General features: G+C 51.2%; 1 protein-coding gene across 1 annotated transcript in view; it reads left to right on the plus strand.

Moving 5' to 3' along the window:
- Positions 1–2,147: 2,147 nt before the first annotated feature.
- The window catches only part of LOC118880052 (unconventional myosin-XVIIIb-like), a 44,149-nt gene continuing 20,196 nt past the window's right edge, over positions 2,148–26,100 (plus strand). The window contains exons 1-6 of the mRNA XM_036823418.1: positions 2,148–2,316; positions 15,506–15,713; positions 17,500–17,658; positions 22,625–23,887; positions 24,426–24,492; positions 25,379–25,491. Of these exons, the coding sequence (XP_036679313.1) occupies positions 15,675–15,713; positions 17,500–17,658; positions 22,625–23,887; positions 24,426–24,492; positions 25,379–25,491 (1,641 nt within the window). The 5' untranslated portion in view covers positions 2,148–2,316; positions 15,506–15,674. The remainder of the gene's footprint in view (positions 2,317–15,505; positions 15,714–17,499; positions 17,659–22,624; positions 23,888–24,425; positions 24,493–25,378; positions 25,492–26,100) is intronic.

A 26,100-nucleotide genomic window follows, 5' to 3' on the forward strand; every position in this document is an offset into this window, starting at 1 on the left:
GAAGGACCAGCAACCCCAGGGCAGGTGTGATCAGTAACGATTCCCTTAGTCTTTGCCCAAGATGACCTACAGCCACTTAGACCACCTGGACACCCTGAAGAATAGCACCAGTGATGCCATGCTAATTGCACCGGAAGCACCAGAAGGGCCACTTCATTTTCTATTCCTTTCCTCCCGCACCTAGGGAACAGAGCCTCAAGACAGAAAGATAAATGCTCAACCAGGTGACAAAATGTTGCTTACGAGGCTTCCCTAAATCATAGCACAGTCAGAGCAATACTTGACTGTCCTGGGTGGTGAAAACCTACCACCACGGGTACCAGGGGAATAAAGCAGACTTGCCAAGGGCCCTCAGGACAGACAGATCCAAGTTAACTTAACTGTCCCTATAGGTCTCAGCTTATGAAGACCCCCCAGCCCCTGGCCCAGATATCCACCCCACCATTTAAGACCAACAGCCATGAAAAGATACAAGAGGCAGAAACACACCATGAAATGAGTTTCAGGACGTGGCACGAGGTGGGTTCATGTTTCAATGTTAGATAATCCAGCACGACATGGAGAAAATAGGTCGAGGGGACTTGTCATTTTCAACCTCTTTGTGTGGAGCAGCCTAAGATGTCCCACACCACCCTCCGTGGGACCCCTGGGGACCCTCTTCAATCTCCTGTTGATTGTATAGATAGCCATTTCCAAAGCTGGCTTTACTTTGTGTTTCTATGAACTTCTGTCAAACGCTAATTGTCAACAGCCAGAAGAAAATAATAGTTTCCTTTGGAAAACTATTGCTCAATCAGCCATGGGGACAGCAGAGTTGAAACACGTACTGATGGTTGAAATGATTCTTCAGAGAAGCAGCATGTCATGTTCCAATGACCGTGGGCTTCAGAGTCAGGAGGACCTGGATTTGAGTCCTGACTCTACCCCTTGCTAGCTGTGTGGACCTGCACGATATACTTAATCTATGGAAGCCCCTACTTCTCTCCTTCCAGGTGAGATAGGCCAAGACCTGGGGCCCTTTACCGGAGTGTTTGCACCTGGACAAACGTCTTCTGGAGCAACAGAATACAGAGGAACTATAAGGGACTAACATTAACTGCAAGCATGCGCAGCTGGGGTAATTAGGAACAATAAGATACAGAAAGGCCGCAAACCAACTGCCATTTCTAAGGTGCCGGGAGCAAAAGCCGGCACTGCGCATGATCCCTGCACACGGCTCGGCACCAGGAGCGGGTGGGCGGACCACCTAGGCTACGTCTCCTGCCCGACCCACTGATCTGCCCCTACCCTCACCTCATTTAAGGAATCAGCCCGCCCTCCTTGGGGAGCGAGCAAGGGCACCTGTTCCTTGTTCGTGCTCCCTCGTGCTGCAGCATGAGCCCCAGTAAAGCCTCGCCTGAATCTCTCATCTGGCCTCTTACCAGTTCCTATTGATTAAAGAGCCCAAGGAGCCGAGTCGGTCACGCAGGCAGTGGACAGAGCACCCTTTTAGAGCATCCTGTTTGCTGTTTAAGACTGTGCCCTCTGGGGTCAGAACTACGTGGGTTCAATTCCTGGCTCTCCACTGCTTTGGGTAAGTCGGTTCATTTTCTGTGCCTCCGTTTCCCCATCTGCGACATGGGAATGGGGAAAGCCCTATCTCCTAGGGTTGTCGAGAATAGGACGTGAGTTCATTAAAGACCTCAGGCTGGTGTCCGGGTGAGCGAGAGCAGCTGCATCTTCCTTACACCGAGAGACACCGGCATTCGGTCGAGCTATTTCCTTCCCAGGACCAGCCGGGACACGGAGCCGGGCGCTCCTCCTCACTCAGCTGCTGTGGCCTCCGGTTATCTGCCTGGAGCCGGGGCGGGAGTATGGCTGTGCTGCCGGCCGGGGCCGGGGCGGGGGATGTGGGGGTGGGGTGGGGGCGGGGGGTGGGGAGCGGGGAGCGGGGGGCGTGGGGGTGGGGTGGGGGGCGGGGGCGAAGGCGCTGGCGTCGGGAGCTGTCCCCGCCCCTGTTCTGCACCACCAAATACGTCCATGCGCTCCGACTGCCTGGTCAGCGGCCACCCCGGGCTGCTGCCTCCTGTCCAGACCTGGAGCTCAGCGGCTAATTTTAGAAATGACTTGTCCACTCAGCTGCTGCTATCACATTGGCGTGGGGGAGGACGGGGAGGAGCAGTCAGGGAAGGGGATGTGAGTGCCGGCGCCGGGCGGGGAGCTGCTGCCATTTCTTCTCTGTCCCTGCTCTCCTGGCCTGGTGGGTCTCTGCGCTGGGACCTGGGGAGACCCCTCGGACCGGAGTGGATCCTGTGACCTCAGCACCGGCTGGAGAAGGTACCATCGGGCTGGGTTTGACGGTGCGCGCCTTGTGAGCGGATAGGCCTAATTTTCCAGAATGTGCTTTGGGGGCTGCGGTGGCCTCTGGTCTTGCCATCTATTTCAGGCCTTTTGGCCTCTGAGCCCTCTTCCCTTTGGCTGGTTGCCTGCTTAGAAAACAAGAGTGTTTCATGGAAGGATTTTTATGACCAAACGCTGGGGTGAGGGGATACTTTTAAAGATCACCCTGGTCAGGCCCCAGCTGTTTGCTAATTATTAAATATATTTAGAGTCATGAGATAACCTTCACTTTGGAATCTCAGCCGCCAGACGGCAGGGGTTCGTATTTTCCCTCAGCTACCAGTGGTTTCTGCTTAACTGGGTGTCAGTTGATGGTCAGGAAGCCAAACGCTTCCCCTTTCACGTTTCCAACACTGTTGAGTCTAAGCCTTGATTGTAATGGTTTTTTATTCCATTTCTTCCAAATAAGCATGGGGCGGGAAGGGGGATGGTGGACGGAGGTTTGAGTTTCATGTGGCCCTGACTTGATCCTCTGTCCGAGAGGAGGGGTTTTCTCTGGCTCGCCCGTTGTGGGCATTTCTTTGAATGGAGAAGTGGCACAGGCCTCGGTGGGTGGTGTAGGCAGTGGGCACAGTGGGGAGGGGCTGTGTCTTCACATGGAGCTCCCTCCCTGGAGTTAGGCCTCAGGGCCATGGCCTTGGTAAGGCTTTTCCGTAGAGGTGGCCGGGAAGGGAAAGTCCAGTCGGTTCCAGTCTGGCCTCGACCCGCCGGGCCAGGAGAACTGGGTTGCCGCTTTCACTCTGCGGCCGGCCGAGCAGATGCCAGGCCCGCTCAGTGCACCAGCTCAGGGGGGCCGAGGGGCCCACTGGGGCTTCCTGTGTCTGACAGGACCGTAGTTCCCTCAGGGCTGTCTTTGCTACTGACTCAGGCTCTCCTGTATCTGGGTGATACCTCCGGGGGGCGCTGTGTAGTTTAGGCTGTGGATGAGTTCTAGAAAATAATGACACAGAGAGAGAGACGGAGGAGGAGGAGGAGAAGGAGGGTCTCCTGACTTTGGAGGGGCTGCATGTCACCAGTGCAGATGTCTGGTGGCACCTGCACATAGGCCCGATGACCTTGAATAGCCAAGTTTGGGCTCTGCTGACTCTGCGACCTCGGAGCAGTCCCTTCCGGGATCTGAGCTTTAGTTTCGCCTTCTAAACCCTGAGGGCCTTGACAAGACCATCCTGGAGATGGCAACCAGGATTCAACATCCAGGGCAGCGTTTCTCCAAGGATGGGTCGTTGATTATCTCCACCCGCCTCACGGGGCGGGGGTGGGGGTGGGGGGGGTGTTAAACATGCAGATTCCCGGGACCATCTCAGAACTACTGAGCGGTCCTTGGGGGAAGGGGCCCGGAAATTCACAGGTTTCAAACCTGATGGGCGCGTCTGGTACCCACCAAAGCTGGAGAAACGCCTTTCCTCTGTGGGAGCCGACAAAACCCCAGGGGGCTGCTGCTTAGCACCCACCTTGTCAAAACTCATGGTATCACAGACATTGAAAACACGCACTGTCCTCTGTTAGGGTCTGATTATTGCAAAATTTCATAAGGCCCGTGTTCAGCCAGGGGCAAGACCAAGCGCTTCTGGGGGCTTTGTGAGATGAGATGAAAAGGCCCCAACGCCGGAGAGAACCTCCCGGCACGGCCAAAAGAATGGGAACTCTGGCTAGGTTCCTTCTAGGCCTTGATGACACAGCCCTTCAGCGGCTCCTGGTTTACCTAGGAGATACAAACGACTGTCTGAATGGGCTGGTTTAAGCAGGTGGTTAGTCACTGTATGGCGACTGTGGTATATGGCATATCCTTGAATGTTTTTAACTAATAACTTTTATTTTTTAGAGCAGTTTTAGATTCACAGCAAAATTGAGTGGAAGGTACGGAGATTCCCATACACCCCCGTCCCCACGTTCACAGCCTCCCCCGTGGTAACATTCCCCACCAGCGTGGGATGTTTATTACAACTGATGAACCTTTACTGACACGTAATTATCACCAAATCCATAGTGTCTGTGATGGTTCACTCTTGGTGGTGTGTATTCTATGGATTTGGAAAATGCATAATGATATGTATCCATCATTATGGTATCCTATAGAGCAGTTTCACTGCTCTAAAAATCCTCTGTGCTCTGCCTGTTCATCCCCCTCTCCCCCCAACCCCTGGCAATCACTGATCGTTTTACTGTCTCCACAGTATTGCCTTTTCCAGAATGCTATATAGTTGGAGTCTACAGTACATACTCTTTACAGATGGGTCCTTTCATTTAGTAACATGCACTTAAGTTTCCTCCAGGTCTTTTCACGGTATCCTTAATATTTAAGCTATGTGAAATTGAATTATTTGAAAGATGGAGAAAGTCGGCAAGTGGAGGGCCCCCCGGGTGCTGTCAAATCCAGCCTCACCTGTTCACAGATCAGGCAGCCGAGGCACAGAGAGGGTTAGTGACTTGCCCAAGGACACACAGCTTTGCAGTGACGGCATTGGGCTTAGAACAGCACCTGCCTTCAAGTTTGGCATTCAGGGAACAGCCTGGGGCTCCCCATTTTAGGAATAATAACCCAATTTTTCCTATTGCCCCACCCCCAAAACCTTCTCCACCATCATCCTCCAAGCCTCAAACGAAAGGATTAAATCTCAGCTCTAGTTTCAACAAAAATGAACTTTATTACACAAACAAGCTCATTGGGATGAGAGCTGCTGGGATATCTCATAACCATCAAGGCAGAAGTCAGTCTCTCCTCTTCTCTCTCACACTCACACGCTCACACACACACACACACACACGTGTACACCATTCATTCTGAAGGACCCAGAGCCAACATCAGCTTCACCTGAATCACCTCCCCCGGCCCCGGCGTGACTCACCCAGCTCCGTAATTTTCCTTTCCTGCTCTACACTGTGTTTCTCCCTGCTACTTAATTACTTTGAAGAAGTACAGTTTCTGGCAGTAAAGGAAAGATCTTTGAGAATCGGTGAGGTGGATTTACCAAATACTCAGCCAGTACTCATGCTCAGGGACTCAGGGATTTCAAGGTCCGGGGTCCCAAGGGAATTCATCTCCGCCCATAAAAGATTGCGTGCGTGCATTTTCAGCTGTTTCTTGGGTACCAGCTGGGGTTTGAGTTTCAGTTTCATGGAGGGGAACCAGATTAGCTGTCGAGTTGAGAGAGAGAGATGGTTGCTTACTGGGATTAAATGTCTCCTTCACACTGGATATTGCTGTGAGCTTGGGCATGAGTGATTAGCCCCATTTTACAGATCAGGAAGTGAGATTTAGAGGCTTAAGTGACCCAAGGTCATGCAGAGTGAAATGAAAGTGGGACTTGGTGCCTTGCTGCCAGAGACTTGTTTATTTAGTCTAGTCTAATAAACAACGTGAGCTAAGATAACCAATTATGCAACACTGTTCCACAGGGACAGATAACAAAGCCTATTCAAACTCATTATCTCATTTAATCCATTGACAATCCAGGAGGGGGCATCATACTGTTCCCAGTTTTATCGAGGAGAAAACTGAGAATCAGAGAGGGTTACTGACTTGCCTGGGGTCACAGAGCCACTAAGTGGCGATGGGTCCAGGAATGACTTCTCCTCTTATTCTTCTGTCAACAGTGGGTTGACTCATTTTCTCAATTCTTTCTATATCACATCTATTTATTGTTTGAAGCAAGATTATTTTGCCCTTTTTTCCCCTTAACGCTCCCCTCCACTTGACATGATTCTTCTAGACCAGGGTTTCTTGACCTCAGCACTACTGACATTTGAGACTGAGTAATTCCTTGTGGTGGGAGGACTGTCCTGAGCGCTGTAGGACGTTTAGCAGCATCCCTGGCCTCTACCTGGTAGGTACCAGTAGCACCCCGTCTCCAGCTGTGACAACCAAAAATGCCTTCAGGCATCGCCCAGTGTCCATGGGTGAGCACAATCACCACCTATTGAAAACCCTGATCTAGCCTAGTTCTGTCCAACAGAACTTTCTTCGATAATAGAAATATTCTGTATCTTTGCTGTCCAATATGGTAGCCACTAGCCACGTGTGGAACATTGGAAAGTGCCTGGTGCAAATGAAAAGCTGAAGGTTTTTTTGTTTGATTTGGTTTTTAATAAATTTATTTATTTTTTAATTTTTGGCCACATTGGGTCTTTGTTGCTGCGCGTGGGCTTTCTCTAGTTGCGGCGAGCGGGGGCTACTCTTCATTGTGGTGTGCGGGCTTCTTATTGTGGTGGCTTCTCTTGTTGGGAGCACCGGCTCTAGGTGTGCGGGCTTCAGTAGTTGTGGCTCGCGGGCTCTAGAGCGCAGGCTCAGTAGTTGTAGTGCACCGGCTTACTTGCTCTGAGGCATGTGGGATCTTCCCGGACCAGGGCTTAAACTCGTGCCTCCTGCATTGGCAAGCGGATTCTTAACCACTGTGCCACCAGGGAAGCCCCTGAAGTTTTAATTTAATTTTAATTAATTTAAATTTAAATAGCCCCATGTGGCTAGTGGCTGCTGTATTAGACAGCAAAACTCCAGGTAGCAAGGGAGCAGGGGTAGAAAGACAGCCCTGTGATGGAGCAATCAGGGGAGCCTCCCAGCAAAAGACTGACCAGCCTCTTGCCTCACTGTGGCAGGGGAAGCACCAGGCTGGAAATGGCAAATACTTGGCACAGGCACCGCTCCTAACCATTCCTGTGCCCATGGCAGACATTGCTAGTCAATCACCCCACACTTTCTTGCTAGTTCAGCCATAGCTCAGGATCCTTCTCAACACAACACTCCAGGCAGCCCCCAACTACAGATCAGTAGATGCTAGCATTTGAGAGAAATATTATTGCTCATCCCTAGGCCAGGAGGCCCATCTGGGAGGTCCAGGATCTCACCAGGCTGTAAGGTGGCTGGCAAGGGACGTGTGGCCAACCTGGGTCAGTGAGGCAACCACAGATATGGAGAGTGGAGAGGCAATGTGCTGGAGGAGCCAAGATTTTTCTATTTCTTCAAGAAACACTCAGAGCATGATTTAGGGAGAGAGGAAGGGGGTGGGGGGAGAGGTGAAGACTTGCCAAAGCCAGCTGATGTGCAAAGCATTTGGAGATTTTTATTGAGCTGGGTGCAATATTGTGATTTACGAAGAAAAATACATATTTGGTCATTCAGACCAAAACTATATATTTGGTCATCTCCCACATGGCCCAAAGCTTAAAATATTCACATTTTCCCCCTTTTTGGAAAAAAAAAAAAAATTTGCTGACCCTTATTCTAGAGAGGGTTCTGAATTGCCCACAAAAGTGGACTTGCTGGATTAAAGGAAATATACATTGAAAATTTCAGCAGATGCTGCCCTTCATACTTGCACTAGCAGTGTATGAGATTGCCTGTTCCCCAGTGTCCTCACCAACACAGAGTAATAGCAAACTTTTCCATGTGGCCAATTTGATAGGTGAAAATGGTATTTCACTATAGTTTTAATTGTACTTACCTTATTAGCAGTAAGATTTAGTATTAGGGAGTAGGTATAATAAAATATATATTTGGTCTTTGTCCCTCATTCCTGGCACAAAACTTCTAAAACCCGTGGAATTTCCAGATAGGAGTGTCTTTTGATGTTCATAACAAAACCCTTTCAACCACACCTGAGTTTGTGTTAATGAGGTGACTTTTGGAAAGCCCCTAAGGAAGGGGCTGGTTGCCAGGGGAACCAACCAGAATTAGAGGATTGGAACTTTCAGTCTCTTCCACCCTCCCCCCCACCCCCTTGAAGGGGAGAGGGCCTTGAGGTTGAATCAGTTAATCCTGTCTACATAACGAAGCTTCAGTGAAATTAAAAGAATGGGGTTTGGAGAGCTTCTGGATTGGTGTACACAGGGAGGTGCCGGGTGGGACAGCATGGAAGCTTTGCACCCCTTTCCCCATACCTTGTCCTGTGCGTCTCTTCCATATGGCTGTTCCTGAGTTAGATCCTTTTATAATAAACTGGTAATCTAGAAAGGAAAAAAAAAAATGTATATATTTGGTCATCTCATATATATTTGGCTTTCCAAAAGTCACCTCATTAACATAACAAAAGGCACCTTTTTAAAAAAATAATTTTTATTCGAGCATAGTTCTGCTGTACAGCAAAGTGAATCAGCTATACATATACATATATCCCCTCTTTTTTGGATTTCCTTCCCATTTAGGTCACCACAGGGCACTGAGTAGAGTTCCCTGTGCTATACAGTAGGTTCTCATTAGTTATCTATTTTATACATGGTAGAGTATATATGACAACTTTATCACTCTCAACACTTAGGAAATTCCAAGGGTTTTGAAAGCTATGAGTCCCAAATATATAGATGGGGTTTGGAGTGCTTCTGGGTTGGTGAACACGTGGAGATTCGGGGTGAGAGGTGCGAGTAGAGAACGTTGAAGCTTCGAGCCCCTTCCCCCCTACCTCACCCTGTGCATCCCTTCCATCTGCCTGTTCCTGAGTTATATCCTTTTATAATAAACCGGTGATCTAGTAAGTAAAATGTTTGAGTTCTGTGAGCCACTCTGCAAATAGATCTAACCCAAGGAGGGGCTCGTGGGAACCTCTGATTTATAGCCAGTTGGTCAGAAGCACAGGTAACAATCGGAGCTTGGGATTGGTGGCTGAAGTGGGGGCGGGGGGAGGGCGGTCTCGTTGGACTGAGCCCTTTACTCATGGAATATAATCTTATGTCTGGGGAGATAGTGTCAGACTGAGTTGACCTGCCCCACGTACACCCTGGCGCACACACGTTGGAATTGGGTCCAGGAACTTAAAGGACTGGGACTCAACCTCAATCAATAGGCGACAGGGCTGCTGCAAAAGGCCATCATAATAAAGTCAGTAACGGCTCACAGGTGTACAGAGGGCTAGTGTCACCCCCATCCCCACCCCCCCGGAAGTGGACAAGAAAGACTGGAGCTCCCATTTGACAGATGGGAGAGTTGAGGCCCAGAGAGGTTTGGCAACAGGTAGCATGGGGCCCAAGCTCAGATGTGAGGGCTCCAGGACTGACGTCTGCCCCCCTAAAGGGCATAAGCCTGCTGCGCTCACCGTGGTCAGCCTCTTGTGGAGGGAAGTGTCCCCTTGTGCTGCAGAGAGCAGTCTAGGAGGACACTCCCAGGGGAGAGTGGCCCGTGTTCTGAAGAATCTGGGAGCTATGAGAAATTGCTCACCTGGCAAATGGTTGAAGGCTCCAGACAAGAAAATGGAGGGTGCACCCCACAGGTGTCACATGGGATGCCTTATCTGTCACTCCGACAGAAGCTCAGAGTCCTTCCCGTATAACACTCCAGACACAACCACTCATCTATCAGAGTTGATATGTGAGTTGAAACCTCCTTGCCCCCTAGCTGTACTGGTCCGGGTCCTGATAGGAAACAGCTTGACCTTCTCGCCGGGTGACCTCAGGCAAGTGCTTCAACCTCTCTGAGACTCTTGTCTGCTCTATGGGAGTGGCGCCAACCGTGTGGTTGCTGTCTTGGGAAAGAAATGTGATAATGGATTTCAAGATAATTAAATTTCAGGTCCCGTAGGAATTTAAGGGGGCCAGGGGCAGTTTAGGTGTAAGGTTTCTATCTCAGTGCTCGGCACAGTGTAGGTTCTCCCTAAATGTCGGTGAATCACCCCGTTCTGGGTCCTGGGCTGGGGCCTCCAAGCCGGCTTTGGCCATAGAGTCGAAAGAAAATGAAAAGATGATTGAAAGCAGTTACCAGTGATTAAGCATGTGGGTATGTGGCGGTCCTCTTCCCATTTTACGGCTGAGAAAACAGTCTCAGAGAACTTCCTGGGCGCCCACAAGGGAATAGTGGTGGCAGGACATGAACGTGGGCCATGATAACAGATGTAGATGCAGACAGCACAGGGGACGTCAGCAGTCCCCGCTGTAGACTTGCTGGCAACGGCCTGCTCTGCCCCTCCCCAGCCACGCTCCTAGTCATTCATCCATTCAGTCACTCGACAAATATATATGGAGAGCAAGTGTGTGCCAGGCACTGTCCTAGGCTCTGGGGCCACATAAGCTAACAAAACAGATGGAAATGCTGAACCTCTTAGGGGCCATGTTCTGCATGGGGAGTCAGAAACTAAACAAAGAACACACAGCATGGTGGACAGTGGTCAAGGGCTATGGGGGAAAAAGAGTAAGATCAGATGGTGGGCAGTCCTGGGATAAGGGTGCGGCGAGGTGGAATGGAGCTATGCAGCAATTTCAATGGGATGGTGAAGGCAGGATCACTGAGAAGGTGACTCTGAGCAACGACTTAAAAGAGCTGAAGATGTGAGCCACGCAGAAGGAAAAGCGTGTGAAGCGGAGGGAACAGAATGTGGAAGGGTGCATCCAGGTCACTCCTCCCTGAAGTGGGGGAGCAACGGGGAGAGACATTAGGACAGGTGACCACGAGGGCCCTGTAGGCCACTGTAAAGACTTGGGAGTTTGTTCTTTGAGACAGGTGAAGTCATTGGAGGATTAGCTGCTGGGTTAGGGCTGAACATTGAGATGTGAGAGGGAAAGCCTTGAGGGCCCCATGCGGCCACTCAGACCAGCATGTCTACATGGAAAACTGTTTCAAACCATCCCTGGCTTTGGGGGTTACTTCTCCTTTCACCAGCCTCCCTCACCTCTGAGGGGAGACTTGAGACTTTGTCCCACAAATTCGGAGCATCTGGGGCCTCCTCATGGGCTTAAAACAGCAGCTGATGAGGCAGGTGTGAGTTTCAGGCCGGGATGAGAATGTGGTGATAAGAACACTTGCTTAAATTAAGGCTTGACAAAGCCACCCCGGTAGAATTGGCTCCTGGCCCTGGGTCAGTGGGGCTGGCCTGGTGCCTTTGAGGGGCAAGACAGGAGGAGGAAAGGCCCGAGACTGAGCGCTCTCATTTCCCCCATGTGCTCTGGACCCCTGGGCCTGCCAGCAGCCCGGTTGAGGACTACCCAGACCATCAGCCAGGATCCCCCCTAGAGCCTTGAAGCTGAGGGCTATTCTTGGGAAGCAGCCACTGACCTGGGCGGGCCTGAGCCAGATGGGAAGTGTTGCGGGGAGGGCAGTGGCCAGGGCAGCAACCTCAGGTCACGCCTATTCATAACCTGGGCTCCTCTGCCCAGGCGTGTAGCAGAGTGAATTCTGGCTGTGAGTCACTCGGGTCCTCTCCAGTGTCTCCTAAGGGGATGAGTGGGGAGGGGGTCTTTTGTCCCCTTCTCTCTCCCAGCCCCTCTCGCCAGAGACCTGGGCTCCTGCTTATTCTCCAGCTTTATTTACCTCTTGTGCCTCTGCAACCTGGAGAGCCCACACTATGGGGCCTTCTTCTTAAGTCAAAGACTTGGCTGTTTTCACTCGAACATGTTTTAAGGGTCTCCCATTGGCACGTGACCTCATCAGAGCTGAAATATCCCTTCTTGGGTCTTCGGATCTTGTGATTTTATCGTTGCCAGGCCCTGCAGGAGCGCTGCAGTGTCAGCCAGCGCTGTGCTGGTCAGTGTTTAACGCCCGGCGCTGGGAGCAAAAGCCCTGCTTTGTGGTATTTGCCAGTTTCTGTGGTGTAAACACTCCCTTGGCTGATTTCAGACTATCATGTGACAGTACCCCATGTGGAGTTGGAAAGCGGGGGCCACAATGGGCTCTCGCGAGATGATGAGAGTCGCGTGACGTCACCTCACGTGGGGGTTGAAAAGCGAAGTCACGGTGGGATCTCGCGAGATGAGGGGAGTGGGGGTGATATCACCCACGCGGAGCTGGAAAGAGGGCCACAGTGGGCTCTCGCGAGATGATGGGAATGGCTTGACCTCGCTCCACGCGGAGTTGGAAAACAAGGGCTGTGGTGTTGTCTGGCGAGATGGGTTCAGCTCAGCGCCACCCCGTGAGGTTTGTCTCATCAGCTTCCAGCATGTGCAGTTGTCTCTGCGTGGGGCAGGGTTTCCGGGAACGCTGCCCGAGCCGTCTTCTTATGGGTAAGTCCCTGAAAGCAGCTCTTTACAGGCCAAGGGGACCTCCGAAAACTCGTGAACCATGGTAACTCTGAGTGTTGAGGATGGGGTTATCTTCCAGGAGGGGGCTGGGAGGGGTCAGTGAGGGATCCTGCTCAGAGATAGAAGTGAGAAAAACCGAAGGGGGAAGAAAGAGGCTCCTTCCTCCCCTCTTGACCCCCTTCACTAAGATCTTGCTGTATAGTCGTCCCTCGGTATCCCTCGGGGATTGATTCCAAGAACCCTCCACAGATACCAAAATCCATGAATGCTCAAGTCTCTTATATAAAACGGTGTAATATTTGCATATAACCCAGCACAGCCTCCTTCATATACTTTAAATCATCTCTAATGCACTGTAAATGCTATGTTAGCAGTTATAAATACAATGTAAATGCTATGTAAAAACAATGTAAATGTAAATACAACGTAAATAGTTGCCAGGGCACAGCAAATTCAAGTTTTGATTTTTGGAACTTTCTGGAATTTTTTTTCCCCCAAGTTTTTTCGATTTACGCTTGGTTGAATTCGTAGATGCAGAACCTGAGCATATAGGAGGGCTCTTCATTTTCTGTGTGGGGTGCTTTGTTATTTGCCCATTTTGGATAGTTCTTGTGTGTGTGTGTGTGCGCGCGCGTGTGCGCCGTGTTGCCCTCTGCCTCCTTTACCTCACAAGCCAATCGGAGCACCTTCCAGTGTGATTGCAAATGCTTCCCAAATGGGCCTGAGACACTGCAGGCAGGATGGGAAATGACTGCAGCCACTTTGGAAGACGGTTGGGCCTGTTCTTAAAAAGTCAAACATAAAGTTAGCAGACAACCCAGCAGTGTGACCTCCTGTGAATCTCCCTAAGAGAAGTGAAAACACATGGGCACACCAAGGCTTACAGGACTCTTCATAGCAGTATTATTCATCAGGCCCCAAAGTGGAAACAACCCAAATGTCCGTCAGCTGGTGAATGGATAAAGAGGATGTGGATTATCCATACGGTGGAACGCTGATATACGCAACGATGCAGACAAACCTCAAAAACATTATGCAAAATGAAAGAGGACAAACGTAAAAGAGTGCATTGTCTAGGATTCCATTCATATCAAAAGTCCAGAAAAGGCAATCTATAGAGGTTAGAAAGTAAATTAGTGGTTGCCTGAGGCTGAGGGTGGGAACAGCTAGCGAGGCAAATAGGCATGAAGGGCCTTTTGGGGGTGATGGGATTCTGGTGAGGGTTGCAAAACTATAAATTTATTTAAAAAACTGTAAATTTATCAAAAAGCATCAAAGTGTATGCTCACAATGGGTGAAGCTTACGGCTGGCATAGAAATTATACCTCAGAGAAAGCAGTTTTTTATTTTTACTTTAACAATTTAATATTTTATTTTATTATTGACACCTGGATATGAGGCTGACAGGTTCTTTCCACTTTGGGCTTGCTAATTTACATTCCCCCCCTCCAACATTTCTATTTATAGTACGTGAATAAAGGAGACCGGAAAACTCACTTCAGCAGGTTTGTACAACACTGGCCTAGAAGGTCTGACCTGGGATGAATAAAGCTGTTTTAAAATGTTTCCTAAGCATCCTTTTCAATGGGTTCATACTGTTCCTTTAAGTCCGATGTGCTCTAATTTATGCAACTTCTCTAGTTATCGGAGACTTAGGTTTTTTAGTCATACAAGCAACACAGTGGTGACATTTTCTGGTTGAGGATCACTTCCTCAAATTTGTTTTCCAGAAGAGGGCTTTCTAGGTCAAAAGTTATGTATGTATGTTAAGGCTTTCAAAATGATGCTAACAATGCTTAATCTTTTCCCCAAAGCTCTGGGTCAATTAATAATAGTCAAGGTTTCCTACCCTTTCCTCATTTTCACGGTCAAACCGTGGAGCCAACTGCTACCTCACAAAAGAAACACACAATCTTCTGTGGTTTTAGAAATCAGGAGAGTGGCTGTCCTCAGGGGAATAGTTACTAGAAGCGGGCATGAGGGATGGTCAAGGGGCTGATAATGTTCTATTTTTTGAATTGAGATATGATTTAATACAGTAAAATTTTCAAGCTTAATTGTACAGCTGGATGAATTTTTACACATGCTATACTAGCGTAACCAGCACTCTGTCAACCTAAATAAACTTAGAAGGCAGTAATCCAACAAAAATTTTATTGGGGATTAAAGAACTGTAATTCGGGCACACAGATTTCGGTAGCAGCGCAAACAGTGTCCTGCTGGGGAGTAAAATTCAGAGGCTTTTAAAGGCAAAGTGGGGAGGTTTGCATTACAAAGAATTTTAATTGGAGTAGGAGGTCGAAGTTGGTCTTTGATAAACGTGATTGAGCGCTAAGGCTATCACTAGAGGGAAGTAAAAGTTCCTCACTGGGACAAATCTCAGGTGTTCTTGCAGAGTCCTTGGAATCTTTGTGGTTTGGACCAGTTCCGAAGTTCGTGGTTGCACCGGGGGAGGATGTGTGTAAGGTCCCCCTCCTTGATGGCCTAACGGCCCCATTGTAAAACCCCTGACATAAGTGACTCCATTTTATTTCACATTTCACAACTCGCATCAAGATACAGGACATTTCCATTGCCCTAGGAAGTTCCACTCGTGGTGCTCCCACCTCCATCACTATAGATTAGATTAGATTAGATTTGCCTGTTTATTATTTTATTTATAATATTTATGTATTTATATAATATGTTTACAATATTTACTATAATGTTCATAAAGAATATTTCAAATTAAATGCAAATGTACTTTTAATAATTTTAATTAAAATTGTTAATTAAGATTAAAATTTAATTTTAATCAATAATATTTTAAATTAAATTCAGTATACTTTAAAATAAAATCATGTTTTTATTTTAAAAGTTTAATAGTTTTAATTTGGTCAGGGTGCTAGTTATATAGTTGTGTTCTTTATGTGAGAGCCACTGAGCTAAGCTATACACTTACTAGTATGTACTTTTCTGACTGTGTACATCAAGAGAAAGTTAAAGTGCGGGGTTGGGGGCAAGGATATCAGGGCACCGTCCACTCCATGGCCAGCAGCTCCCTGCTGACTGCATTCCTCCCAGATGTAAATGACAGTGAGTTGTGCCCGGCTTTGTGGTCTTGGTTCGTGGCATTGGTGGGGGTTACAGATGGGCAGTACCCATAAGCTAACCTGTCCCTCTCTTCTCTCCCCTCTGTGTCTCCGTGGGTCAGTCTCGTGTCCATCACCTCATGCGCTGCGTGTGTCCGTAAAGCCGTATTCCGTGCTGCCCGGCAGAGAGCTTCATCCCATCCCATCTCATCTCACCTCATCTCATCTCACCTCATCTCACCTCATCTCACCTCACCTCATCTCACCTCACGGTCCTGGCACTGCCTCAGCATGGCCATCTCATCACGCCTTGCCCTGTGGGAGCAGAAGGAAAGTAACGGTCAGGGCTCAGGCTGCAGCCACATGGGCCAACTGGACCCTCCAAGGACAAGTCATGGCCCCGGTGGCCCAGGCTGCCCCCTCCCACCTGGGGCCACCAGGGGCAGGGATTCTAACATCCAGAGCCTCCCTGGGGCATGTCCAGTCCCCCTTCGGTCTTCTGCCTCGGTTAGCCATGGCCTCTCCAACCCAGCCAGGCATTAGTGACCATGCCCTTGACTCCTCCCAGGGCTGCCTGGTCTCCGTCTGTTCCGCAGTAGGTGGCGGGGGAACAAGGGTAGACCAGCTGTCCAGTCTCCATCCTCATGGCAGCTCTGATGAGCATGAGGGTTGTGTGGGAGAAGTGTGGGTGGGGAAGCGGGGGGTGAGGGGGCAGAGGCAGGGCTGTTGGCTGCCAGGTTTATGCCATGGGGATGAGTTTCTGCGGTCCCTGCCTTCTGTCACCATGGAGAACTGGCAACGGGCCCTTCTTCCCAGTGATTCTGCTTTTCCCTTTTGTGTTTCTCATAAGATTCCATGAAGGGCCGCCTCTTTCTTTGATGCTTGTTATCTCCTCCTCACCTCATCCCACCCTGTGGACACGATTAAATGAGTTGGAGGCTGAAGGGTGGGGTGGTCGAGAAGCTTCTTTCTGGCTGCCTCTGCCCCTCCCAGGCTGATCTGGGTGTAGCATGGAGCAATGCTGGAGGGAGTGGAGGTTGACACCTGCGGAGTGTGCCTTTCACGCTCAGGTTTCAGCCCACTAGAGCGTGGTGTAAACGTGAGCCCACTCTCCGTGTGTCTCTGTCTTCTCTCTTCCTAGGCAGAAGTCTGCCTTATCTCCTGGCCTCTGCTTTGTCTCCTGGCCTTTCCTATCTCCTTTAGATTCCCTTTTATCAGCAGGGCTGCAGAGATCAAGTCTTTGCCACCCTCTTGAAGAGGACCTTGATAAGGAGCTTATTTTAAACCAGTGTGTAGCTCTGCCATAAGAAGCGCTGGAGCTTTTTCTCTTTTTAAACTCACGAGCGGTCACAATGATGCTGGTTAAAGACGCACCCCAGTCGCTCACAGCCAGGCCCAGGTCTCAGCCTCCGAGGTCTCTGTGGCAAGTCTCAGCTGCAATCCAAGTCCAGCTAGCTGGCTTAGACCACATTTCTGGGGTAAAATGCAGGCTTTAAAGCCCAGTGTTGGGGAGCCCCTGGCTGTCCAGATTCTGGCTTAAGGACCATCAAGAAGTCCCGGCACTGGGTCAGCGGAGCGGGCTGTAGCCATAGGGCTGGGTCCTTATATAAACCATGACTTCCCGCCCTTCCCTCCCTTACCATGCTCCTGGCACAGAAAGTGATTAAAGTGATGAATTAATTGCTTAATCTATTAACTACAAGCTGAGATGGGACAGGAGAGTGTGGATGGTTCCCTGTGATCCATCCCCTTCTGGAAACCTGGAAAAGCTCCTTCTGAAACAGGTCTTCCCAGAGATGGGTCTGTCCCACACCAAGGAAGGGAACCCATGGCCTTGTTCATGCAGATTCGTATTATGAGGAAACTGGGTCCAGGCAGAGATCGCCCCAACTGGAGTAACCTCTGAAGCTCGTGCATTCCATTTTCATTCGCTGTCTCGAGGCTTCCCAGAGCCTCGCCGAGCCTCTCCTGCTTTGCTGTGGCCTCTCGTACGTGAGCTTGGTCGTGTATGTCCTCTTTGGGCGCCTCCCTGGCTCTGTCGCAGATTCTTTAAAGGGCAGCTTGCCTCCACTGGTTCATTCACTGAGCTTTCTCCTTCCTTGCTTCTGCAACACAGATTCGGGAAGAGGACAGGAGCCCTCCACCATCCTCGCCCCCTCCCCTTTTCTCTGTCATCCCAGGGGGCTTCATTAGGCAACTGGTCCGGGAGACTGAGAAAGAGTCGAAGGAAGCAAGACGGAGGAAACAGGCAGCACTTGCCTCCCCGGAACGAGAGGTAAGTGGCCCCACAGGAAGGGGACCAGGTGACTCTCAGTACCTACCATTCTGGGGACTTCCCTGGTGGCCCGGTGGCTAAGACTCCGCACTCGCACTGCACGGGGCCCGGGTTCAATCCCTGGTCAGGGAGCTAGATCACATGTGCATGCTGCAACTAAAGATCCCGCGTGCCGTAACGAAGACCTGGCACAGCCTAAATAAATAATTTTAAAAATACCCACCATCCTGTCCTGTGAGCATCCTTTGAGTCACTTGCCAGCCTTTGTTCCTGCAGTCCCCACTTCAGCTCGATCTGTTGAACTCCTACACCTCTGTCAAAACCCAGCTCTAATGGTACATCTCTGGAAAGCTCTCCCATTGCCTTCCTTTAATTCCCACTCCACCCTCTATGCCTGTCTTAATTGTGGTCAGCATAGTAATTAGTTGATCATGTGACTTATTTGACTAGACATTCCTTAAGAGCAACAACTCTCTCTCTCATTCGACTCTGTATCTTGAGCAGCTCTCATAGAACTTGACCCATAGTGAATGCTCAAAAATTTTTGTTCACTGAGTGAATGGATGGTAACAGTTGATGTACGAGGGGATCATTCTGCCACTACTTTTGTAAAAAGGGAAACCTAAATATTAACTGAGGATGTATAGATAGTTTGCTTTCATTTAAGCAGAAAAGATGTTCAGTTGGTGTTCTCTGATTATTGCTGTATTGGTTGTTAAAATTCTGAAACCCTTCCATAGCAGGTGGTAAATGCCATGGCCCCAAGTACCCCAACTGCCCCCCAGCTGCCATGCTCAGCTAGGCCCCTTTCCTGAGTCCCTCAGAGTGGCCACAGCCAATGATTAAAGGCTCACTGCTTGGCACAGGAGGGACCTCAGGGCCCTGCTCCAGCTGGCGTCCCTTCTGACTGGTCGGTGCCCACTTACATGTTCTGAACAGCACTGCTGGATGGAAGCAGTAGGCGGACGAGGTGCAGTCCCTGTGCTTGAAGGACTTGCAGATTGATCCCTGATGGTGTCCAGTGCTGCCTCTCTCCTTTCCCCCGGCTCTTCAGCCAGGGAACTCTGGCAGGATGATGAGCCTGGACACCAGGGAAGCAGGCTTGGGGTGCTTGCACCTTGGGCATATCACAGTGTTAACAGAAAGGGCATCTCCTTGCATCTCTGCTGCGCCCTCTTGACGCTGGGTGGATGCTGCAGCGGTTGGGCTGAGAGATCTGGTGGCCTCAGGGCCTGGAGTTGGCTTGAGCCCAGTGGCCACCCTGGCTTTGCCTCCCATGCCCCTTCAGCTGTTGTTTGCCTGGCAGGTCCCCCACGTGCCTGCACCTGTCCAGTCACAGTGACTCTGATGCATCAGCGAAGTCCTCTAGCGACTGAACGGCAGCAGCTGCTGAAACCCCCCTGCTGAGCCTTTGTGGGGGGGTGACAGGGAGGGCAGGCTCTGTCCCCACCCGTGGCTGACGCAGGCGTAAGTGGGGACCAAAGTCCACCCCCACAGACTGCTGTTAGGTCGCGATGCAGTGTTACTGTGTGCCGTTTATCACTCGACAAGATTCACTGTCTTCTCAGGGGCTCATTTGATACCCTGTACAGCAAGGGGGTGGATGGGATTATACCCACTTATCAGAGGTGGAGACTGAGATTCAGAGAGGTCAGGGCACTTGCTCAAGGTCATGAGGCCAGATAGAGGCAGACCAGGGCCAGAGTCTGTGTGTCCTCTGCTCTGGCAAGCTGCCTGGGAAAGGGCCAGTCTGGGGAGTGAGGTGGCTGGTGTGGTGGCCACAGAGGCCTGGGGAGGAAAGGGTTCCAGGAGCCTGCAGGCTGTGCTGGCTTTGCTGTGCACAAGTTGAGAAGCAGAGCTAAGCAGAGGACAGGGATAAGCTGTCACTGCAGGGCATGGATGGAGACTCTGAGTATGATGGACAGGCCTCAGACGACAACAGGTGTCTGGACCATGGGCCAAGATGTTCCCAGGGCTGGAGCAGGGCAGCCTCAGGACATGTTCCTGCGAGGCAGAGAACCCTTGCTGGGTCCTGCCAATGTAATTTTCTTGCCCCGATCACTAAATAACTTTGGCCTCTCTCTCCTCGCCCCAGCACAGCCATTTCACTGGAGCCTCATATGATCCTTGCAGGGAGCCATTAGAATCCATCACCGTTTTGCAGGAGTGGAAAACGAGGCTCTGGGAGGTGACTTGGTTTTCCTAAGGCCACCCAGCCAGTGAGGGACGGGGAGAGACTGGAATAACATAGGGGCCGAAAGAGATCCATATCGAATGTCAGGAGAATTGGGTTCTAGCTCTGGCCCCACCACTCTATGTGTTCCAGGCCAAATCCCATCCCCTCTCTTGGCCTTAGTTTGTTCATCTGTAAAATGGTTGGGCTGTGAGTTTCCTCTCAGCCCCAGTGATTCTAGATGTTCTTCTTCCCCCTTGTACTAAGAAGGCTGCAGGTGGGATCTGAGGGTTTTGGTGACTGAGAAAATCTGAAGGAAGAGAGTGCACAGAGTAGAGGGGAGGGAGGTTGGGATGGGTTGTCTTGCTCGGCCCACCCCTGTGTTACTCTCTCCTCTACGGGGGTTTGGTTAAAAATAAGGCCCTGACTCACTGTTCAGAATGGTGTGGACAGTGGTGAGATTTGCCAGCTGCAGCCAATCCCCTTTTGAAGGCGGTGTCCTGCCTGGTCCCAGAAGGTCAGACTGAGCTTCCGGGCTCTGGCGTTCTCAGCCCTGGTGGCATGTTGCAGTCACCTGGGGGGCCACCACCCAGACCAGCTGCATCAGACTCTCTGGGAGTGGAGCCGAAGCGACAGAATTTTTTAAAGCTCCCAGGAGATTCCAGCGAGTCCCAGAAAGACAAGCGAGGCTGTCAGTACTCAACAGTTAAGGGCACTGGCTTCAGACTCAGAGAGGCCTGTGTGACTTTCCATTCTGGGTTTGTCTCTTGGGCCCCCTACATCTCTGTGTTTGCTCCCTTATCTGTAGAATGGGGAGAAGTTCAGAACCTACTTCACTAGGTTCTTTATTATGTTAAGAAGGATATTGCATTATGGTGATGTAGGGCCCGTTGCAAGATCTATAAATGATAGCCATTATTATTATTATTGTCATTTTTACAAAGATGAAGATTGAGACTGTGCTCTGGAGGCATCCATCACCTAAAACAGGAGAGCAACACAAATCAGAGCTAGAACGGGATGCAGAATGTGGTCATGGTGCAGATGGTGCACGAACAGACAGGGCTCTGGGACTCTGTGGGTCTGTGAGGCAGTTTCTGATTGAGGTCTTCAGGCACACGTTTGTGGAGGAGGGGGCATTTGAGCTGGGTATAGAAATATGAGTAGAATGTGGACGAGTGGAGAGGGCAAGGGCGTTCCGGCAGCAAGCTCAACGTGAACAAAAGCATGGAAGCTGGAAAGCGTCAGGTGTGGCAGGAGATGCCAGGTGTGGCTGAAGCATGGAGATGAGCAGGGACAGTGAGACCAGGTGGAGGTGGGGCCTCCTCTTCAAGAACTTTGAATGGCAGATGGCTGTGTTGAATGGCTTTCCTGGAGGCTCTGGGCAGCTTCCAGAATCTTTTGATGAGGTTTTAAATGACTGGCAGCAAATGGACCGGACATCAGCTCAGCGGCTGTGGCCGTGGCCCAGGTGAGAGAGAGTGGACCTGGGTTTGGGAAAGGAGACTCAGGTGTGAAGCTTTGCAGGTGGAATCAACGCAATCCTGGGACTGTTCTGGATGCGAAAGGATGAGAACCCCAGATGCTCAGGCACAGGTGTGTGGGAGGCTGGTGTGAGCAGGGTCCAAAGTGGCAGAACCCAGACTAGGGCAGATGGTGCAGCCAGGTATCAGGGTAGAACTCCCCCCGTGGTCTCCTTCTGCAGAGGCAGAGGCAAAGCTGTCTCTGTGAGCAGTTCAGGCCACAACCAGGCTGGTTTAAGGATGGAGGGCAGGGCGGGGCTGACATCACAAGGCAGTAGAAAGACATGGGAGAGGAACAGGCAGTGGAGACCCCTGAGTGTCGGGTACCCAGATGTCTCGGCCAAGCAAAAGTGGAAGACCTCAGGGCAGATCCAGAGCCCTCACCTGGTGTGCAGGTGTGGTCTGGGGACCAGGGTGGCGAAAGTAGCAGCAGATCACTTTGTTCAGTTCTCTGCAATTTCCACATCTCAGCCTACAAAAAATCTGGATGGTCAGGTGGTATCTGCCTGCACTGAGGGAAAAGCAAAGCTCAGAGAGGATAGGCGATGTCATCCAAGGTCACCGAGCTGGAAAGCATCGGAGCCAAGACTAGAACAGGTCCTCTGATGACAGGCTCCATGTCCTTTCCCCATCCCTTCCTGGCCCAGCAGGAAGAATCAGGCATAAATAATAGAACAGTGACAACAGCACCAGTGACAGCAGCCGCAATAGCTCCTGTTACTGAGGACGTACTAGGTGCTGGGCTCAGCTTCCATATGCTACTGGGAAGCCTCACGCCCACCTGGTGAGGTAGGACATTATGCTTCTTATTTTACTGGTAAGGAAACTGACTCAGAGAGGGGAAGTTTTTTTGTGTGTTTTGTTTTGTTTTGGCTGTGCTGCGTGGCATGTAGGATCTTAGTTCCCCGACCAAGGATCGAACCTGTGTCCCCTGCAGTGGAAGCGCAGAGTCTTAACCACTGGACCACCAGGGAAGTCCCGAGGGGAAGTAATTTATCTAAGGCCACACAGCTAGTGAGTGGCAGAGTTCGGAAGTGAATTTGGGTCTGTTGGGCTCCAAAGTCCACTCTCCTTTCATAATGTCACTTGGCCTTGAGGTTCTGAGCCAAAGCCTAGTGTGTAGGGTGCTGGGGTTTGGCCTATTGCCCGTAGATGCTTGAGGGTCTTTGGATGAATGAATGGCTGGCTGAACAAATGAGTGAATGAATGAGTGAATGACAAAGCTGTCTGGTCAGCAAGCAGCTAAGTATGGTTGTGGTGTCTCTTCTAGACCCCAGAGATTTCCACCAGCCAACCCAACAGTGGTACCAAATCTGGAAGCCAGCACATCTCCCAGGACGACCAGTTGAGCTCTCCTCAGAGCTCAGACATTCTGGGCAAGAAGAGTGAGGGGGCCGGCGCCATGGACCCGGTGCTAATGACTAGTATCAATGGCGAGAAGCCCCAGGAGTCGGGCCCCAGTGTGACACCAGCCAAAAAAAGCCTGCCCTTCAAGAGAGGGATGAGGAGGGGCGATGTGTTGCTGATGGTGGCCAAGCTGGACCCGGACTCAGCCAAGCCAGAGCAGAGGACCCAGCCCCGGGATGGCCCCGCTTGTAAGACCCCAGCCACAGACCCTGGAGGGGAAAGAAAGGGGGAGACCCCAGGGACTCCTTGTGGCCCCCAGGCCAGCACCAAGGATGCAGCTCTGAAGGCTGAGATGACCCAGACTGGGGATCTGGGGAACCCAGGAACTGTGCTACTGACAAAGGGCGAGAAGGATCAAGGCACAGTGGGGAAAGGGGGCGGGGCCCCCCAGACCAAAGGGGCGAAAGGGTGTGAGCCCCAGGGCAGAGAGGGGCTGGGTGAGGGGGGGCAACTGGGGGCAGCGGAGAAAGGGAGAGGGGACCCCCCGAACAGGGGAGCAAAGTGGAATTTCTCCAAGGATGCAGCAGGTGAAGGGAAGTGGGCTGGGGCCCAAGCCCAGGTGAGAAAGTGGGGAGGTTCCCTGGGCAGAAGGAGCAAGTGGGACGGTCCCCAGAGTAAGAAGGACAAAGAAGGTGTGCTCCTAAGTAAGGCAGACAAGACAGACGAACCTCAGACAAAGGTGGAGAAGACGGGCGCAGTGCAGGGGAATGTGGGGGAAGCTCCTGGAGCGATGGAGAAAGCAGGCGAGCCTCAGAGCATGACTGGAAAGGCAGGTGAGCCCCAGGGGAAGATGAAAACGGTGGGACAACCTCAGCGCGAGTCTGGGGAGGCAGGTAAAGCCGGGAGTAAGACAGAGAAGGACTCTAAAGCCCCCAAGGAGGTGGATGCACATGGAGAGACCCCAGTTACAGCTGGGAAGGAGGACCAGCCTGAGAGCAGAGGGCGGAAAGCAGAGGAGGCCTGCGCTGGAGCGGGTGATGGGGCTGGGGCCCTGGAGATGGAGCCGCAAGGACCCGGACAGCCTGCTCTGGAGAACCGTGCGGAGAGGCCTCAGAGGCAGGAGAGCCGAGAGGGGCCAGCCCTGCAGGAGGGGAGCAGAGGAGGCCAGGGCGGAGTCTCAGACCAGGTGAGGGGGCTGCGGCCCCGGGGGCGGGGAGGGGCAGGCCAGAGAAGGAGGGGTGGGAAAGGCCTGCCCCTGGAGGCGGACAAGGCAGGGGCAGGAGATGGACCGGGAGTGGAGGGCATGGCCAGCCTAGAGAGGGGAACAGGCACTCCCCCGACCACAAGCGGGGGTCTTGAGGACCCCGCAGCACCTGTCCCGGGGTGAGATTCTCCACAGAGTGAGGGAACGTCCCAACCATGTGAGGTGTCCTCTCGAGCCCGAGCTTACGTTGTCACACAACAGTTCTTCGTGCTAGGTAAACAGCAGCTTGCTCGAAATGCAGATTCCCGGCCCCCACCTTGGAGCTTACCATTCAGAAAGCTGGGGTGGGGCTGTGGCTTCTGCATTTAAATAAGCACCCTCACCCGCACTGGGAGATTCTGATTTCGCTGGTCCCAGACGCACTGTGAGAAGTGCCCACGTAAGGGGTCTGCCCCTCACACGGGGGTTAGGGGGGAGGGCAGCGTCATCTTGGTCTAATTTATGTGATCTTTGCCCTCAGGCTCCTGAGGACAGATGGTATGAGGCGGAGAAAGTCTGGCTGGTTCAGAAGGATGGATTTACTCTTGGTAATTAGGGGTGTTAGCACATCTGGGGGCTAAGCCTCTCCCTCTTACGCCCCCTGCTGCTGCCAGCTGTATCTGCCAGGCCCTGATCCCAGTCTGCGGAGTAAGGGGAGGGAAGGGGTAAGGGGCAGCTGGGCCTGGGATGGGGATATGTGGCTTTGGGGTGGGAATAGGTGGATGTCATTTCACCCTTGGCAGCTGGTCTGTTGGGTGCTGTTTTCGAAGGCATTTGTTCCTTGGTAATTAATTAATTTAACTAATTCATTAAAGCAGCAAAAGCATTGTTTGCTTCCTGCAGTGTTGTGCAAGGAACTTGGAGTCTAGTGCAGGTGGGCAAATGGATTTCATCTCAGTGGATTTCATTTCATTTCATCTTTTGCTGGTGATTTGTGGCTAGTGACCAGACGCTACCGAGAAGTTACTCTGAGTCCCATTCAGAACACGGCTGGGAAGAGTGATTGATTAGTGATGTCTGTCATGGGCCCTGGAAAGAAAAACGGCAGCCTGTATGCCATTATCTGCCGTCCCAGGTCTATATATGCATTGGGTCAGTGCACCCAACCATCTGGGTGCCTGGCATTGTGCCAGCTGCTAAAAGCCCCAAATGAGTCAGACCCAGCCTCTCTCCTCAAAGAGTTTGGGGTCACAATTCAGAACCCTCCCTGTAAATAAGCTCCGAGGGGAGGCGATGCTACCCATTTCTGACATGTCTCAGACCTTGCCAGCTCCTTGGCCTGGCTCAGCAACTCAGAATCAATCTCTCTTCTCCTTTCTTTTCCTCTCCTCCCCACCTGCCCCTGTCTTCTACCCTCCTCTCTTTCCCTGCTCCTCTTTTTCTCTCCCCCCCCCCACCCTCCCCTTCTCTCTCTCCCACTGGGTTGTCTACCAGCAACGGTGCTGAAGCCAGACGAGGGAACAGCCGACCTGCCGGCAGGAAGGGTGCGACTGTGCATTGATGCTGACAAAAGCATCACTGAGGTGGATGAGGACCACGTTCATCGGGTGAGCCTCCCCGTCCCCCTCCCTGCCTGCTCCACACCCTCCTTCCCCACCCCTGGGAGAGATTACCCTGTGCTTGACTGCACATAATACTTCGGCTTGATGCCCTGGGGGGGAATTATAGGGAAGATCACCATTGAAGTCATTACTCTGCTGGAGGTATATTGTTAAGGGCTCATTACTCTGTCCCATGGTGTCCCCTTTATGAGGACACATTAAGAGATGTGTTTGTCAGGTCTTGGGACTGGGAATTCTTCTGCTTGATCTGAGAAAGTGATTGTTTTCCTTTTTATGGACATTGCAAATCATGCTACAAAGCATGCTTCCTTTTTCACCCTGGCTGCCAGGGAATTCAGAGCCAAATTAGCAGTTTGCCATTGACCATAGCTTAGATTCCAGTGGCCTACCTTTTGGGTATCAACCTTTTGTTTTTTTGGTTGTTTTGCATAATTTTTGCACTACACCATGAATCTATTTGCGGATAAGTCGGAGTCTAACGATAGAAGTAAAAGGTCCTATCCTGATCTTTTTCCACCCCTCACAGCCTACTAATTGAGAAGGAGTTTCCTCCAGGAGTTCCATATGGGCCTCGTTCATCTTCATCCCTCTTTG

Source organism: Balaenoptera musculus, chromosome 14 (assembly GCF_009873245.2).
Source record: "Balaenoptera musculus isolate JJ_BM4_2016_0621 chromosome 14, mBalMus1.pri.v3, whole genome shotgun sequence".
In the NCBI taxonomy this organism is placed as follows: domain Eukaryota; kingdom Metazoa; phylum Chordata; class Mammalia; order Artiodactyla; family Balaenopteridae; genus Balaenoptera; species Balaenoptera musculus.